The following is a 19,309-nucleotide window of genomic DNA, read 5'->3' as shown; positions in this document are numbered from 1 at the left end:
GATCCTGCCAAAGTCATCTGGCAGACGCCAGTCTCCATTGCATCGACCTGCAAGAGAGCCGACAAGAAATACTACATCACTCCCAAAGAAGCAGATTTTCTGTTTCTTCATAGAATATCGGGGTTGGAAGGGACCTCAGGAGGTCATCTAGTCTAACCCCCTGCTCAAAGCAGGACCATTCCCCAACTAAATCATCCCAGTCAGGGTTTGTCAAGCCTGACCTTGAAAACCTCTAAGGAAGGAGATTCCACCACCTCCCTAGGTAACCCATTCCAGTGTTTCACCACCCCTCCTAGTGAAAAAGTTTTTCCTAACATCCAACCTAAACCTCCCGCACTGCAACTTGTGACCATTACTCCTTGTTCTGTCATCTGCTACCACTGAGAACAGTCTAGATCCATCCTCTTTGGAACCCCCTTTCAGGTAGTTGAAAGCAGCTATCAAATCCCCCCTCATTCTTCTCTTCCGCAGACTAAACAATCCTAGTTCCCTCAGCCTCTCCTCATAAGTCATGTGTTCCAGCCCCCTAATCATTTTTGTTGCCCTCCGCTGGATGTTTTCCAATTTTTCCACATCCTTCTTGTAGTGTGGGGCCCAAAACTGGACACAGTACTCCAGATGAGGCCTCACCAATGTCGAATAGAGGGGAACGATCACGTCCCTCAATCTGCAGACAATGCCCCTACTTATACATCCCAAAATGCCACTGGCCTTCTTGGCAACAATGGTACACTGTTGACTCATATCCAGTTTCTTGTCCACTGTAACCCCTAGATCCTTCTCTGCAGAACTGCTGCCTAGCCATTCAGTAGCAGTGCATGGGATTCTTCCATCCTAAGTGCAGGACTCTGCACTTGTTCCTGTTGAACTTCATCAGATTTCTTTTGGGCCAACCCTCTAATTTGTCTAGGTCCCTCTGTGTCCTATCCCTACCCTCCAGCATATCTACCACTCCTCCCAGGTTTTAGTGTCATCTACAAACATCCTCAATCCAATATCCTCAACATCCTACATCCTCAGCCCAATTCAATTGTAGTAGATGTGGTTAATGCACGTGGCAAGCAACATCATGCGAAGTCGACCCCATATGATGGAGATTGGAAAAGGCTAGATCTCTTTGGAAGGAAGACGTATTAGTCTGTGACATTGCAGCTCAGGGTAACAAATTGGTGATGGCCAAATATGATTTAATTATGGAAAAGTCAATGTGTTCATTGAACATTTATCAGAGGCACAAAAAGAGCACCTTCAGGTCATTGTCATAGAGGGTCAGTTAGTGGCCAGGACTATGCTACAGACAGTGTTGGATGCAGCAGATACAGCAGCCTGGTAGGTCTCCATGGCAGAGATAATGAGGCAGGTGTCATGGTTACACCTTTCTGGGTTGCCCAAAGAGGTACAGACTATGGTTGAGGATCTCCCATTCAAAGGGCCCAAGCTCTTCACGGATATGACTGGCACCTCTCTCCATACCTTGAAGGTTTCCCTAGGAATCTATACAGCGGGACAAAACAGGAGAGCTATGGCTCTCAACCACAGTAGAGGTCACGACCTTCTCAGTATCCACCCTCACAGTGCTATTACGAGCTGCAGTGCAAAAGGCCCAGGGTACCTCCCTCTTCACAGAAGCACTCAGACTTCAGAATGGGTGCATCCGACAGAGCATGCTTATCTCAGTCGTCTAACTACCTGGGATGCAGAATGTGACAACCAACAATCTAAGTCGGAACTTCTCTCACAACCACAATTGGAAACTGAACTCAGAGGTGCTTCATGACTAAGGCTACAATTCAGTCACGGGTATTTTTAGTAAGTCTCATGGACAGGTCATGGGCAAGACCCACACAATCACGGGCCTGTGATCTGTCCATGACTTTTACTAAAACTAGCCATGACTAAATCTTAAGGGGGTCACTGCTGTTGGATGGGGGGGCAGGGGAAAGTTCATCTGGAGAGGCTGCTGCTGGGGGGCAGTTGCATCTGGAGAGGCTGCTGCTGGGGAAGGGGAGGGGAGGGGGGGCCAGCCCAGGGAAGCAGCTGCCGGCGGCCGACCAGACTGGCACCTCCGGCAGCGGCTCCGCTGGCCACCCAGGTGCTGCCCAGGGAAGCAGCTACTCTGGCTGCCAGCAGGGGGACCATTGCTGGGGCTGCCTGAGCAGTCTGTGGGGCCGCTCCAGCAGCAGCTGGGGGTGGCTGTCCCTGGGGCCACATGGCCAGCTGGTCTCAGAGCCAGCTACTTGAGTGGCTCTGGGGTCAGCCACACTAACCTCTGCAGAAGTCACAGCGATAGTGGAAAGTTACAGAATCCGTGACTTCCGCGACCTCTGAAAACCACAGAGCCCTATTCATGACATTTTTACCCCTTGGGGGAACCCTGACTATAGATCTCTTCACTGCTTATTGGAACAAGATATGTCCTCGTTATTGCTCCAGAGCAGGCCTGGGGAAACAGTTTCTCAGATTTGCGCTCATTCTCCCATGTGACAGGAACCTTTTATAGACCTTCCCCCATTTCCTCTACTGTCCAAGATACGATGAGACAAAGCAAGACTTATTCTGATTGCCCCCTCCTGGCCAAGGCAAGTTTGGTTCCCTTACGTGGCATAGACGGCACTATGTTCTCCAGTTCCTCTTCAACCCATTCCTCACCTGCTCTCTCAAAACAACAGACAGCTCATTCACTCCAACTTGTAGATCCTCCACTTCCAGGTGTGGCTCCTTCTTGGTTCCAGGATCTAGAGGTAGAATGCTCTGATGAAGTAAAAGACGTGTTATTACACAGCTGAAAATTGACCACTCGGCATACTTACCAGCAAAAATGGAAGTGATTCCAAATTTGCGGTGGTCTAAGCACATAGACCAAACATCTTCCTCCCACCCTCTCATCAAAACTCTGTTGACTATAACGGCCTTTCGCTGTCAAGTAGACCGATACTCTGTTTGCTTACCCACTGATGTGTAGATTACTTAAGGGTGTTGGAAATCTCTTTCCACACATGAGACACCCACTCCAACCTGGGATCTTAATTTAGTTCTCTGAGCCTTGACTAGGCCTCCTTTTGAGCTCATGGTGACTTGCTCTCTCACGCCTGTCCGTGAGCAAATAGCCTCCCAGCTACTCAATGCTCAGTTGGACAGGTGTGTAGTAATATTTTTAAGGAAATATTGTTTTTTACTAACCTGCACAAAACACACACTAACCCTCCTGCCACTTAAAGAAATACATATACATTGATAATTGAATACATTTACAAAAACTTTTCATAGTTGCAAATGTTTTGTATAACTCTTGTTACTCATTCATAGATCAAAAATCTTTGAATGAGAGACACACAATTTGTAAAAGGAAGATTCTTTCAAAGGTGTCATGAAATGTACACCTATAAGCTATTAAATTACACTATCCACATTATATACATTCATCATACACCGGTTGCCTCAGTTATTGTTTCCAAGGAAGTCTGAATTAATTCTTGTTGGTTTTTGTCATGTAGAAAGTAAACTGATTGGTCAGGGTCATATATGCTGGGTCCCATTTCATTTCGCAGCATCAAGGATAGAAGACTATTAAAGATTTTATCTCAAATCATTCTGTGGGAAATTGTCTTGGCACATCTTGAAAAACTAGTGCATACGGCTCATGAAATAGAACAGCATGGCATTGCCATCCCAGTAGTAATATCCATTCTCAGAGTGAAAAACAGATGACCGCTAAAAAGACACTTATCAGTCTTTGAACAGAAGAGTTTGTAGTGACTGGTTTTGCACAATTGAAATGTACAGCTGGTTTATGTGGCTAGTCACAGAATTAAGCTTGTGAAGTTATTTTCTCTCTTCTCTGGGAGATATGGGTTCAACTTAAACGTAGTTTGCTAGTGCAGAGCAACTTGGTTCATCACGATTGTTTGGCTCTGGTTATGAAAGACTATGAACAGGCAGAGAAGAGAATTTAGAAGTTCATTTCCAGCACTTTATGAGGAGATCGTGCACAGTACTTTCAAGTTTCAATGACCATAGTCCCTCATTCCTTTTACTGCAGCTAAACATTTGAGAGTTGTTTTGAGCACTTATATAATATTAAATCAGTAGACGTAATAGGAATTAGTTTGACTGCCTGACTTCAATTATGCAATGATTTTGTAGCTGTGTTGGTCCCAGGATATTAGTCAAGGTGGGTGAGGTAATATCTTTTATTGAGCCGTCTTCTGTTAGTGAGAAACAAGCTTTCAGTCTATACAGACCTATTCTAAAGGTCTGGGAAACTGTGTGTAACAGCTAAATATAAGATCGAACAGAGTTCGACAGAAGTGGTAAATTTCAATTAAACAATTTATGCCAAGGAGAAATCCTGTGATGAAGTGACAGTAGCTTACCTAGATGAGTGAGACTTTTAGTGCTACTGTAATACAAATAGAGGACCAAATAAGAGTCTTGTTACACTTGAGGCTGTAAAAATACAGACTATCCCTTTCCCTAAAGAGGTCTCAGTCTAAATTAAAGCAAGATGCAACAAGCTGGTGTGACAAAAATGGCCAACGGAGAATAAGGGTAACACTGAAAGGAAGGCATAGTTGCATAGACAGAATCCATGCACAATATGTAGGTTTGAAGGGGTTTAAAAATATAAATAGACAAGGGACTTTAATGATGACAGTAATCCTTGTTGTTTTGTTTCATTTACAGGTGCAGAATGAATTTATTCTAGCAACTGAGAGAGATTCATTTGTAGAGCAGGTACGAGAGATCATTGAGAAAGCAGATGAAATGCTCAGTGAAGATGTCAGTGTGGAGCCGGAAGGTGATCAGGGCTTGGAGAGTATGCAGACGAAAGATGACTGCTTCTTTCCAGGGTCCCAGGTAAGTGGGGACCTGGTTGCTTCAGCCAGACTGTTTACAACCTCTGTTTTGAGTGCAGTGGAAGTGGTGGCATAAGTAGAGCTGGCCAGAAACTGGAATTCCCGGAAATTTCAGAATTTCAAAAAATTGCTCCAAAATGGAACAAAAATGAAATGGTTTAGAAAAAAAATAAGACCCCTTGTTTTGACTTTTTCGTAGTGATTCCTCTGCTTCTCCAGTTGTCCAGCATCCTGGCAGCCCACCAGGCAGGGGAAAGAGGTTGCGAGGGCTTCCTTGACTGCCTTGGAGTTGGGACAACTACAACCTATGGGAGTCCTGGTTCCAGAGCAGTCTGCCCGGCAGGAAAGCAGATAGGTTTCCAGACTTTCCTGTCTTGGTAATTTAGATGTAATACTGACATGTTCCCATGGAACAGAGTTTCGAGGGGTGCAGGAGGGGTGAAGTGAGGTAGAACTAGATTAGATTGATAAAGTACTCAAATTCACAGTATTGCTTACAGTAGCAGTACACTGAATACCATAGTTATGCCACTGAACTTGTTTAAACTTTTTTGGAAGACTGAGGTGCTTGAATGTAAATTATACTATTTTATCTTTTTGCAGAAATTGGAGGGAGAGTTCAAACAGCCAGATCCTGTATCTTTCATACCGCAGAGAACGGGTAAGCTTTATAGTACTTATCCAACAGTTTCCTACTACGGACTTTGATCCAAATGAGGAGCGCAACCTTTGTATGCTTGAGTGCATGATCTGGTAGGACATGCTGTGATGAGTGAGATGCAGCACATGGCTAAATACCTAACTTCTCTTTATTGTTTAGGTGTTCCTCCCAGCTCTTTCACCCAGGTTGTCCATTCTGCTGGAAGACGATTTATTGTCAGTCCTGTCCCAGAGAGTCGGTTAAGAGAACAGCAGTTTTTCACCTCTTCTATTCCTGCAGGAAAGGAACTTCTGGATATTGGTAAGTTACCTAAAGCTCTCTGGAGTTTTGATTGTTAATATTTATTTGATACCAGCTACAAGTTGTTTAACCTGAGTGACCAGTTCTTGTCGTAGTTGTGTAAGTCCCAGGATATTAGAGAGACAAGATAAGTGAGGTAATATCTTTTATTGGACCAAATTCCATTGATGTGAGAAGCTTTTGAGCTTACACAGAGCTTTTCTTCAGGTCTGGGAAATGCACACAGTGCCTCTCAGTTAAATACAAGGTGGAACAGATTGTTGAGCATAAGTAGTTATCACACATTTCAAGGGACCGTTAAAGGTGAAGTGGCCCATTAGCATGCCTCCAATCATAGGGGGAAAAGGAAGCTCCCTTCTCCTCCACCCTCTTCTTGTGCAGAAAAGGGTTACTAGGATGATCTGAGCAATGGAAAACCTACCTTATGAGAGGAGACTCCAAGAGCTTGGTTTGTTTAGCCTAACCAAAAGAAGGCTGAGGGGAGATATGATTGTTCTCTATAAATACATCAGAGGGATAAATACCAGGGAGGGAGCGGATTTATTTAAGTTATGCGCCAATGTGGACACAAGAACAAACTGATCTAAACTGGCCATCAACAAGTTTGGGCTTGAAATTAGGTGAAGGTCTCTAACCATCAGAGGAGTGAAGTTTTGGAACAGCCTTCCAGGGGCAGCAGTGTGGGCAAAAAACCTCACTGGCTTCAAGACTGAGCCTGAAAAATTTATGGAGGGGATGGTATGATGACACTGCCTACAAAGGCACGTAGCCAATCTGTGACTGCTAATAGCAAATGTGACACTAGATGAGGAGGGCTCTGAGTTACTACAGAGAATTCTTTCCCAGGTATCTGGCTGGTGGGTCTTGCCTACGTGCTCAGGATCTATCTGAGTGCTATATATAGGATCAGGAAGGAATTTTCCCCCAGGTCAGATTGACAGAGACCCTGGGGGTTTTTCACCTTCCCCAGCAGCATGTGGCATGGGTCACTTGCAAGTTTAAACTAGTGTAAATGGTAGATTCTCTGTAACTTGAAGTTCTTAAATCATGATTTGAGGACTTCAGTAACTCAGCCAGAGGTTGGGGTCTATCACAGGAGTTGTTGGGTGAGGTTCTATGGCCTGCAATGTGCAGGAGGTCAGACTAGTTGTCATGATGGTCCCTTCTGATCTTAAAGTCTGAGTCTGTGAATGGTCCCTTGAAATCAGACATGCCAAACCCATGGAAAAAACACAGAAATTGGGCTTGTTTTTGGCTTAATTGGCTTGTGAGTTGCTGCTTGTTTCTTTTTTAATCCGTTCCTGGAAAGCAGGGGCAACGGCGGGAGAGATTCAGGGGACCCACCACAGTCCCAGACTGCACGCCGGGGATCTAGTCACATAGAGTGTTAAGATTCTTAGGGATTGGCTTGTTTTGGCCTTGTTTTGGAATGGGATTAACTTGATTTTTGGTTTATTGTGAAAGTCGGGGTGCTTATTTACCATGTGAAAGTTGGCAGCTATTCTTGAAATGTGTGTTAACTACTTACGCTAACAATCTGTTCCACCTTGTATTCAGCTGTGACCCTGAGTACTTTTCCCAGACCTGAAGAAGAGCTCTGTGTAAACTCGAAAGCTTGTCTCTCTCAACAATAGAAGTTGGTCCAATAAAAGATATTACCTCACCCACCTTGACCAGTTCCTAACATTAGAAGAAAATCCACTGAAAATAAGGAACTGACCGCTGGTTAGAGCCAAAAATGCTTTTGGGCAGCATTATGCAAGATTTTCTTCCTCTAGATCTGTCTGTTAACTGATACTACCCATTGCTGTTCCAGTGCTAGGCTCTTATAGGGTTCACAGCACATCTTAAATTGTGATTTGCAGTATATCCCCTGGCTCTGTACTTCTAGGTCTCTTTTGAATAGCCTACGTAAAGCATGCTATAATGCACTATACTGGAATGGTGTTAATCTAGCAATGGTAGGTAAACCATGGTCAACTTCTCTAGGTGGCCTGACTGGATATATATATATTTTTTTCCCCCAGTTACTTCCTCTCCATCACATGGTCCTGGGATGAACCTCTCTCATTCTGCATCATCACTCAGCCTGCAGCAAGCTTTCTCCGAGATCAGGCATGCTCAAATGACAGAAGGACCCAGTACAGCTCCTCCAGTTTTTAACCAAACTATGCCACCATTTCCACCTGTACTTTCTAACATCGTTGGAAGTCTACCATCTACATCAGTGGCTCCTCTCCCAGCATCTCCTCCCTCCACCACTGGTATTTCTCTTCCAGTAGCTCAATCTGTTGTTCCCCTGCCTACAGAAAAGGTGCCAGCTGGAGTTACACCAAGCACAGGTGTTTCAGGCTCCAGCTCTCCCACAATATCGCAGTCTGGGCACCAGTTAATTGGTGGAGTGACTTCCAGTGTGAGTGCACCTGCGTCTTTTTCATTAACTGTTACATCACAGTCTGCTCAACCACTGACTGAAGAAGCTGTTCCTAATATCAGCACACCTGCTTCTTTAACGTTGCCACCAACACAACAGATTCCTGTCATGGCTGGCCCCAGTGTTAGTGCACCAAGTGCTGTACCCCCACCTGTGACCTCTCCTTCTGCTCAACAGATTTCAAGTAGTATGGAGTCTGTGGCAGCTCCGCAAACATCTGTAGCCCCAACTATGGCTCATAATGTGACTTCACAAATGCCTCAGCTCAGCAGTAGTAGCTCCACCCCCAGTCTGGCAGAAACAGTTGTAAGTGTGCTACACTTGAAGCCTGAGGATGGGCAGTCAGTAGATAAAGTGCAGCTGTGCAGTGCAGCTGGCTTGTCCCTTCCTATCTCTGTACCATTGTCCTCTGCAGTGGCATCAAGTATATCTGGTTCAGTCCCTCAGCCTGCTGTGGTGCATCCTTTACTCATCCCGTCAGCAGTTGCGTCAACACCTGTCCTACCCCAGGCAGCAGCTGCAATCTCTACCCCCATAGTACCCCAGGTTCCTTTATCTGGCATCCTACCACTGACGCAGCCAGTTGCTAACTTGCCTGCAGTACAGCAGACCTTGATACACAGTCAACCTCAACCTGCTCTGCTACCCAGTCAACCTCATACTCACTGTCTGGAGGCTGATGTTGACACTCAGCCCAAAGCTCCTGGCATCGATGACATAAAGACCTTGGAAGAAAAGCTACGATCTCTATTCAGTGAGCATGGCAATGTTGGAGCAACGCATCCACCTGTATCTCTGGAGACATCACTGGTAATGGAGACTACAGTCATGCCTGGTGTACCAACCACTGCTGTTGCACCAACTAAACCTATGACAGCCACGACCAGCTCTTGTATACCACCAGTTAGTTTGCCCCTTGGACCAGCTGGCTTACCAGTGATGACACCAGTTGCCACACCTGGTCAAGTGGGCATTCCTGTCACCTATGTTCCAGCATCAGTCAGCATTGCAACAACAGCAGTGAAACCAGGGACTCCTCCCTCAAAGCCACCTCTTAGCAGGGTACCGGTAAGGAATCCAGCACTCTTGTGAATGGTGTTAAGTATACGAGAGAATTACCTTTTGGAAAGGGCTCTTGTTCTGAAGCAAGGCTGAAACAGAATGTTTATTCAAACTGATTTGTACAGTGTATTAGTATATTATCTGTTTTTAGTGCAGGTACAGTGTTGGCATGCTTTTTTCCTCTCAAGCCAAGTACAGGCAGCTGGACTCAAGTTCCTCCTGACTTGATTAGCTCCTATAACAATCTTAGCTTAAGGTTTCCAGCCCTCCTTATTTCCATCTGAATGTCTCAAGCGCTCCTAAGGTCTGCAGGTTTCCATGACCCCAGTGGATCCCACAGCCCTGCTAGCTTCTGTCATCTGCCTCTACTTCCTTTCCTCCTCCCCCAGGTTACATATTCCTGCTCCCTGTCTCAGATTTGATAAAATGTACAGGTGCTGCTGAGGCCAGGAATCCATACTGGGCCCATGGTTTCTGCTGACTTGCCAAGGTCCATAGTAGATCTCTTGGTCTTCAACAAGGCTTCAGGAAGGTGAATCCGAGACTAGCTGTATGTCTACACTTCCAGCCAGAGGTGTAATTTCCAACTCAAGGAGTCATACATGTGCTATCTCTGATCAAGCGGGCACACTGAAATAATGTAGCCGTGGAGGGGAGGCGGGAGAGTAGGCTGAAGTTGGGGCTAGTCACCCCAAGTATGTGCCCATTCACCCCGCCATCACTACCTCTTGCGCTGCTGTGCCTACACTCTGTTTTTATTGCACTAACTTGATCAGAGCTAGCACAAGTATGTCTCCTTGAGCTGGAACTCTCACCCCCAGCTCAAAGTATAGATGTGCTCTGGGGACAAAAAGTAAAGGTATAGAGGTAGAAGATTGTAGTGGGGCTGATGTGCAAAGGCTCGGGAGACTGATCATGTAGAGCTCTTAAGCACCATAAACTTCCCGCTTCTTTCTGGCTTCCAATAATCTTCAGAGGTTTGGAATTTCACTTGGTGTCCTGTTTGTTCCCTGTCTCCTGTGTAGGGCACAAATATATTTAAAACTTAGGTCTTAAAACACCCCAAAGCAAAAATTTCAGTATGCTGGAGTGAAAGTACTTTTTTTTTTAAGGTTTCTAGCAATTGTATTACAGAATCACTCAAGCACCAATTGGGCCCAGGGTCTCCTTGTGCTTTTCTGTTGAAACACATAGTAAGAGAATCGCCTGCCTTGATGTAATGATAAACAGCTTTACAAGAAAGTTGTAGAGGTAGTTATTTGGTGTGTGAAGAACACTTAAAGCATAGGAATTTCAGATTAAACTAAAAAGGGAGCCAAGCATCTTACCCCCCCCCCCAAAAAAAAAAAAAAAAAAAAAAAAGCAAAAAGGCAACAAAAAAGGATGGATACAATTTCAAATGGTTAAATTTAAATCCAAACAACTGAGTTCCTTGGATTTTTTTAATGTTGGTTTTGGAAAATTACATCTTTGTAAAGTTCTTTATTCTTAAATTAGTGATATGTACTTTAAAGCTTAACTTTAGCTTTATGAAGTTTGGCTGGGAGTAACTCATACAGTTAAGTAATATGAAAATGGAGTTCGGGGAGAGCACCCGGGAGTGTTCTGCCTTCAAATGGTTAATGTAGCTTAAACAGTTGGTGCTGTAAAACGCTACATGCATGCGTATTCCAGTGGCTTAAGTGTATCAGTTTCAAGAGTAAATGCACCTTGAATTTTCTTGTGAATTTGTATCAACTAGATTCTGCCCCAGTTAGTTCCCACTTGTTTAAAGACCGAAGAAGGGTTTATTCAACAAGGAACTGTCTATCATGGTTTGCTGCCATAAAAGGCTACCAGCCAAATATCATTAGGTTATTGTGCCACTTACTATGTGCGTTTTCTGAAATCAAGGAGACACATCCGCACTAGCTCTGATCAATCTAGTGTACTAGAAATAATAGAATGCAGGCAAAGTGATGCAAGAGGTGGGGGAGATCTGGACATAATTGAGGGGAGGAAAGCTGAAAAAAATCCATACAGAGCCTCTTAGTTATTAGGTCCTCCCACATTTGTAACTATTTGAAATAACTAACTGGAATGTGCTGTCTGACTTTTGCTGTGAGACTTGCGTGCCTCGTTCTGCGCTTTCCAGTTGCTCTAACACTTTCCACATAACCTGGCTGGATTTTTTTTTCCCCTTACCAAGATGCATGTTCTGGTCATCTGCTTGGGCAGTCAGCAGCTTCAGGTAGCTGTTCATGATGGGTACAAAAATTGACACCGGGAGGTTAAAAATAATATATTTCTTAGTAGATGGAGACTTCCTCGGATATTAAAAGCATTTCAGGTTCTTTATTAATTGCTTAGAGCAATTTACTACAATCACATGAATATTGCCACTCTTAAGCAGCAGTGGAATCTCAATATAGAGATGTCAGGGAAATTGGGTAGGGGCCACATCCTCTTCTGGATTGCCCTGCTTAGTTGTCACTAAGCTTTCAGCTGGAAAATTATGATTGTAGCAGCAGTTCTTATGGATTTGCTATAAAGATGTCAAGATTCCTGGGTTTTTTATAAATAAAAACAACCACTTGCCTCAGTCATAAACACAGATTGTTTCCCTGTGGACACTTAAAGAAAAAATGCAAGTGGATATCCTAGCTGCAATGAATTCCCTCTTGACAGTGTTCCTTGCTTCCATAGGAAGTCTCCACAGGGAAATTCTTAAAGGTTTCTACTAAGTGATATGACTTACTGTAACTTGCTGACTGCTCCTACTGTTGTTCTTTGTTTGATGGACTTGCATTTCCTGTTCATTATCCATAGGTGCTACCGGTAGGTTTTGAACTTCCAGCTGGCACACCATCCAGCGAACAGCTGCCACCCTTTCCAGGACCTTCACTAACTCAGGTGCTACATGACTTGGCAGATTCTGTCTGCTACTTCTCCTTTCTCTTTCAAAGAGCATGTTACAATTAAACTCTCCATTGCATGGTCTTGGCTTCTTCACTTTCTCTTTTGACTGAGTAACCCCTTCTGTGTAGCAGTGACCAGAGTCACTCGTGCACTGGAAAGGCAGCAAACTTACCCTTTTGGATTACTGGACCTTAATGTTTGAACTCTGGGTGCAATGACTCAAGCTTATGCTTTTACTTCTGTTTTGAGCTTGAGGGAGAGCTTCTTAAAAGCCCTTGTTTTACAGACAAGTATGTTCAGTGTTGCACAGTAGCTGTGTTTCAAAGTTGGTTATGTGCCAAATATGTCTTCATAACAGAGGATTTGCAAGGCAACAATAATCACTGGGTCTTTGAGTGCTGGTTACACCACCTGCAGAGCTCAAGGGGTGAGACTGAAGGTGGTGTATTCCATAAGATGTAGCTATTTCAAATGTTCATTTCATAAACTAAGTACAGAAACTTCTTTCAGCAAATCCCAGTGTTGGCAGAAAACACACTGGGAATGGCCAGCCCTGAGGAGGACAGCGAGATAAAGCAAAACTGGTAAATTAATTTTCCCAGTGATTCTGAAATCCTCTTTCCAAATAAAATGCGCTTGATGAATTAGTTGTGTGTAAATGAAGAGTCATGAAACTTAACTTCAGAAGTATTACATCCACCTGTCCTATGATTAGAATAAAAAGAGTATCTGGTAGCAAAGTTCTAGCTCTGCAGAGAGCAACAAATATTGCAATACCCAACTAGCTGTTGAAAACCCAAGACTGCTGGCTATGAGAAATCAGTGGGTTTTTAATAGTCTCCTTTTTCTAGTCTATCAGAGTTGGTGCAGTTCTATAAATCTTCTAATGCTGATTAAAGATTATAGTTCAAGCAAACAGTTGGGATATGCATTTGGCCACCTTCTGGTGTACAGATGGCTGAAAACTCCCAGGGAGACTGGTGGATGTTTTCCCTTTTCTGTGAACTTTTGAGGTTGTTACTTATTGCCTTAAAGACCAAGACACACCTTTCTGACTGAGAGCTGCCACTTCCTTCTGTAAAATAGAAGGAAATTCATAGACGGGGTTACAGAACTCAAGAGAATATAGAAAAAAAGCAGTCAAGACCTGCAATGAAATAGAAAGATTTCTAGATATCTTAAATTGCTGTGCAATGAGATAGTATGGAGAAAATTTAAGCACATCATTAAAGAAGAAACATACAATATATGGTGAAAGAAAAGCTAAAAATAAAAGCACTGAAGATGGAGACTTATAAACAGTCTGTATCCTGTTCTTAGTGTGTTTTAGAAACCGCATGTTTAGTGTCAAAAGGTTACTTACAGAATAAACACAAACTGGACTTTTCGTCCAGTGTACTTGCCTGTAAATGTAATCCCCAGTTCTCAGATTTAGATTTATAAAGAAGAAGGTATTATGTTTTAAAGCAGGCATCTGGTAATACCTGCTTTAAAGCTGCAAAATAATTTCAGTTATAAACTTAATGTTCTCGACACACAACTTTCTTAAGTACTCACTTTTTTTAACTTTTCAATTTGTGGTTTGTGCCAAAGGTGGCCTATTTTTGGAATATTTAAGCAAAATCCCTTCAGCCAAGTTTGAGTTATGCCATGAAACAATACTGCATTTTTAAAGACATTGTTTTAAAAAAAAATTAGGTTAGAAGTACTTTAAAAGTTATAGCCAAAATGTCTTGTGGGCTATTGCCAGTGGCTAGATGAGCAGGGAATAAAAATTAAATGAAAATTTACCTCTGCATATTCAGAGATACCAACTAAGACTTTTATTGGAGCCTGATGGAAGCTTTGCCCATTGGCATCACAGTGTGTTCTCCCTTCTCCGCCTGACATGCTCAAGGGCTGTAGGTCTCAGGCTTCTTCTGAGGAAAGTAACACAAAATGGGCCCTTCTAACTCATCTTGTTCCCTTTCAAGCCATGTATTAGAGAGGAGCATGTACCCAACAAAGGGAATTTACTTTTCTGTGTGTCATGCTAGTTAAATCAATGTGATATAAATGCCAGTTCCTAACTGAAACCATTTAAAAGTGCATGTCAAGCATAAAGTCATAATCGTAAATAAGAAAAAAGTTTATATACATAGTGCAAACTTAATATTAAATCCCTTGACACTGTGGTGTCATCTTAGCTGTTGCACTGTTTCTGAAAGCTGGGTTGACATACTGGAGGTTATATTTGTTCTTGCAAGATACCATGTGGGCAGGTTTTATGCTTCCAAATGCATGAAAAGTAGAATTACCCAAGTTCTAAAATTGTTTGTTTTCAAAGAGTAGAAGTAGTATGGTGGGGTATGAGCTGCTCCCTTACTAGTGGTCATACATTGCCCAGGGCTTTAACCATTGTCTTTGTAACCTTCCAGTCAGTTCCTTCTCGATTTGTGGTAAGCAAAAGAGCTCCCTTCATGAGCTGTGGTTATTCAGACACTGTTCTGGCTCTTCAGCTCATCCAATGACACGTTGTTTTGGAATTCTCTTAGTGTCCCTTCCTGACTCCCATTAAAGTCTGCATTCCTTCCTTTTATTGTGATTTTGACATTTTATTTTCAGGAGTCAAGGCCTTTTGGCCCCCTCTAACCAGGGAGCACTGATAGGTCACCAGAGACACCAGAAGATCCATGACCTATTCTAGTCTTTGTTTAGGCATTTACATACTTTGTCGTGTACATGGGCTTGCAGCACTTCGATGTCATGCATACAATTTTTTTTATGAAGACTTTTTGGTATTGGCTCCTTTTGCTTCCCCAAAGGACTATGGTTAAAGGTAGTCATGACCTATTGCCCAGGCTGGGAGTGCACATATTCCTCTAATCTAACGGGATGATCAAAGAAGGATGATATAGAAGCTGTCAAAAGATCAATCTGTATCATCACTGGGATCACTAGGGCTCATGATAAACTATCCAAAGTCACAGCTTGTCCCTAACAAACAAATGGAGCATATAGAAGTCCTGCTAAATACAGTTCAACTCAAAGCCTTCCTGCCTCATGTCAGGAAGAATCCAGGACACCACCAGTTCATCAGAAAGGATAAGCAATAACCAGCCCCTGACAACTTGGACCATGGTAACAGTGCATTCATAATAGCCTGATAGAGAGAACTTGAGTGGATACCAAAATACTAATGGAAGCAAGCAATATAGGGGACATGTACTGCATTTTGCAGAAGAATGACTTCTCTGGCTTGGTGATAGGCGGGGGATGGTATCTTCATTTAGGAAAGCATGTGTAAGTAGTAGTGAGTATGGATGCAGATTGAGGAATCCACGCAGGACTCCATATCCAGGGAATTTTGTTTTTTCATGAACAAGCGCTCATCAGTGCTTCAGAAGAAGAGGAGCTCTGTGTGGTTGGAAAGCTTGTCTCTTTCACTAACAGAGGTTGGTCCAGTAAAAGATATTACTGCACGCACCATCTCTCTCTTTGTGATATGGCAGATATCCACAAACTACTGGTAATTCAGGGACTTTCCGATCAAGTCTTCTTCCAGTGTGAGACAAAAGAAGGTGGATGTCTCTTCTGGACTGAGCAAGAAGTTGCTGGTCTTCTGATGGCCCCATAAGATACTTAGCAAGCAATGCATTCTCCATCCAATTTTCTATGTAGGCTTTTATACCATGCTCATTACCCTAGTATCTGAGCACTTTCCAGTAGTGCATTAAGCTATGTGACTACACATCTATCATGTTCGATGTTTGATTTTTCTCTTATCCTGTCCCTAGAGGGAGAAATGCATGCAGTAGAGTGTCTAGTTCTGGTAGGATTTTTTATTTATTAAATAAATATACCTGTTCCTGTATATGCGCCTTGCACTTGGAGAAGATTGTGAGGTTTGTGATGGTCCGTAATTCCTGGGGGAATCTATTCCACAGTCTGGCCAACCTCCAGAAAAGGTTCTATTTCCCTCACAGACAAGCTTTACTCTTCCTGAGCTCCACTGTGCCGGAGAAGCCAAGGTGTGAACGGCGGTCTTTTTAGGTATCCTGTAGCGTTCTGACGATAAGGACATGGAGCACTTTGAAGTTAAGGACGACTACCTTGAACTTGATTTGAAATTCTGTGGAAAGCCAGTGTAGAGAGTGGAGGGGCACATGTGATGTACTCATGGCAACTTGTGTTACTGACGCAATGTGCTGCAGTGTTTTGTAGTAGTTGGAGTTCCCTAAATGCACGAAGGTTTCATGCCTGGGTATATTGCATTGTTGTAATCTAGCCAAGAGGTTTTGAAGGCATAAATAACTGAGGGCTGGGATAGGGTGGAGTCTCCCAGCCAGCTGGAGATGGTAGAAAATGTTACCTGAGTCTGTTGCGATGGGAGAACTCAGTGTTAGCAAGGAATCGGAGTACTCCTAGACTATGGACTGAATTGAATAATGGTGGATGTGAATCTTTAGTTGAAGGAGATTGTACCATGGCCACAAACTCCTCAAAATCTTCTTCTCTGGCCATCAGTAACACCCCTTTTGTTCTTCATCCAGTAGCTGATATTGTCCAAGCAGTAGGCCTTCTTGGTGGTAGTGGTGTGATCACTTGTCGTGCTGTGGCAGTAGAGTCCCTGTTGTCTGACTAGTTCACCTAGTGGTTGCATGTAGATTGATGTTTGTGGAGTTCCACAAACCAGAGGTCTAGTGGTGGAGATGCAGTTTTCCATCTCTACTTTCCAGGAAGGTCTCAAACTATTTTCGCACTGTACTCTGTACCTTTGCCACCTCTCTGATCAGAGACAGCAGTATTTCATGGTCAACAGTGTCAAACCCTGCAATGAGGTCCAAAAGAAAATGGACATCGGTCTTCCTTCCGCTGACAGGAGAAGATCATCAGTGCCACTAAATTAGTTTCAGTTCTGCCTCATGGGCTGAATCCTGATAGTGCCAGGCATAGAATATTAGTTTGTTAGATGAACTTGTAATTTTTCTTTTGTTAGCTTCTTTATGAGCTTTCTCAGGAATGGGAGGGTGGATAATGCCATTGCTCAAAAGATTAGTGTCTATTACTGATGCATTGCATTTCTCATTGCTTATGATCTGGCTGGCTTATTTAGTCCAAGACAGGGCAGTCTCTGATGTCTGCCTCAGGAATGTTTCTCACTCAGATATGTGGTCCTCCATTCATATGTTTACAAAAATCTATTGCTTGGATCCTAGTCTCTGTGGGGAGAGATTCTTGATTGTCTTGCATAACCTGTTTCTGAACTAGAGTCCGAACTTTCTTGCCTTTTGAATTCTTTTATTTTGGATGTCCTCTTTAGAAGTCTGTTTTTAAGACACCACCTCAGGCTGTTGAAATGTTAAACCTGCTACTTCTGGAGATACCTCACCATTTTTTTTTTTTAAGCAGCACCCTGTCCATGTATATAGTTGGCTTTGGTATAGCTCTTGTCTCCATTTGCAGTGTAACTCTTTTATTTAGGGATAACCCTTGAGCTATTTTTACTCCTGCCCACATGGTATGTTTAGAAGAAGGCAAATTAACTTGGTTTGGTGACCTGTGTATTGAGGAACATTTAGGATGTCCCATGCCGTGAACCACTGCCCTTGGAAACAAAAAAACATGAGAGCTCAGAGGCTCTTAAACATTCAGTCCGTTCTCAAGAATGAGAATCCAAACACACTATCTTCAGAAAAACAGAGCTACCACTTAACTTTTCCTTTCTATTTTTTGGTTTAAATGTGTAGCTTAATTTATTACCTGTATATGATGAAGGAAGCAGAGGTAATGGAGATATTGAAACTCTATTTTTTTGCTATACAATTTTGCAACCTTAATATTAAGTAGCTTTCGATGTTAAATCTTGCCATGTGCATAGCTGGTGCCAAGGGACAGCTGCTTATTTTTTTCTCTTGTTGATTCAGTCCCAGCAGCCTCTAGAAGATCTGGATGCTCAGTTGAGAAGAACCCTCAGTCCAGAGACTGTCCCAGTGACATCTGCTCCTGCCTGTGTAAGTTTGTGGTGTTGGCGTTTAAAGCCTCTAGTTAAGAGTGCTTCCTTAAGTTTATGCTCTTGGATCGTTGCCCTCAGAAGCAGTGTGTCAAACTCTCTCTGGTTTTTGAAAATAAAAATGCTTTGATGCCTCAAAAGCTGGTGAGTGCTGTGCAGGGAAACATACTTGTGTGACTTAAAAACTAGTAACTCTTGTAGGCTTTTTAATAGATTTTCTGGCCTGTTGCTAGAGGTATCCTGCTAAAACAAACAAAAAAAAAACATTCATTAAGAAACTGAGAGATTTTCTGAGGATGGAGCAATATAGGAGATCAGAATAAAGAATGACCTGTGACTGTCTTCTGAGTCTACAAGAAAGTATTCTGATGTACTTGGGGCAAAAGGTGCAGCTTGTGCTGGATTTTGTATTCCCTCAGGGCTGGCTACCAAGTGATGTTATGGTCCTTAAGGAGCTGTGCAGTAAGGGGTGGTTGCAAATTTTAAGATCTAATATGAAATTAAAACTTGTTAAAGATGTTAATCAGTGCTGTTTAGCAAATGGGAGCGGTGAACTTTGGCATGCACCCTAGTCATTTGAAAAGAGGTACTATATTCTGATGAATGTAGGCTCCTGTTACAGTAAATAAAAGCTTGTCTACATGGGGAGGGGGGAACTGGAATACCTAGTGTGAAGTAGGTATTCTGCACTAACTCCCTGTGTGGACATACTTATTCCACACCAAGGGGTTGTCTACATAGGTACAGCCAGGAAAATTAATCTGAATTTAAAGGTATGAATTTAAAGCAAATTAGTTAAATTGCATTAAACTTCTGTGTGGACTGTCTCATTTAGAATGCAAGTGGCCTTAATTTAAATAGCTTTTGCCCTTTAAACTTGGACCCTTAGCTATTTCATACCGACTTCCCCATGTAGACAGTACTAAAACTCCCTCAAGTTATCTAAAGGAGGAGGAGCTCTGCTGAACCATTGGAGATAAAATTTGAAAACACAAACATATATCCTTATAGTTGGTAATGCAAGATTCACTGAGATTACTTTTTACTTTTGCCCAGGGTCATTCCTTTATCCTTAAGTAAGATGGAAAAATATTTAATATTGCAGG

The 19,309-nt window shown here is 42.9% G+C and overlaps 1 protein-coding gene across 10 annotated transcripts in view; it reads left to right on the top strand.

Annotated features, from left to right (window-relative positions):
- WNK1 (WNK lysine deficient protein kinase 1) overlaps window positions 1-19,309 on the top strand; it is a 169,562-nt gene that overhangs the window by 116,998 nt on the left and 33,255 nt on the right. For 9 of the 10 annotated variants that reach the window (XM_043540308.1, XM_037877892.2, XM_043540284.1 and 6 more), the window contains 6 exons: window positions 4,684-4,857; window positions 5,460-5,517; window positions 5,677-5,817; window positions 7,845-9,319; window positions 12,122-12,205; window positions 18,118-18,204. In XM_043540308.1, coding sequence (XP_043396243.1) covers window positions 4,684-4,857; window positions 5,460-5,517; window positions 5,677-5,817; window positions 7,845-9,319; window positions 12,122-12,205; window positions 18,118-18,204 — 2,019 coding nt within the window. The remainder of the gene's footprint in view (window positions 1-4,683; window positions 4,858-5,459; window positions 5,518-5,676; window positions 5,818-7,844; window positions 9,320-12,121; window positions 12,206-18,117; window positions 18,205-19,309) is intronic. The other variant, XM_043540290.1, reaches the window with a different exon arrangement.

This window comes from Chelonia mydas, chromosome 1, assembly GCF_015237465.2.
Source record: "Chelonia mydas isolate rCheMyd1 chromosome 1, rCheMyd1.pri.v2, whole genome shotgun sequence".
Lineage (NCBI taxonomy): Eukaryota > Metazoa > Chordata > Testudines > Cheloniidae > Chelonia > Chelonia mydas.
The sequence above is the reverse complement of the archived record's forward strand: the minus strand, read 5'-3'. Positions and strand labels throughout refer to the sequence as shown.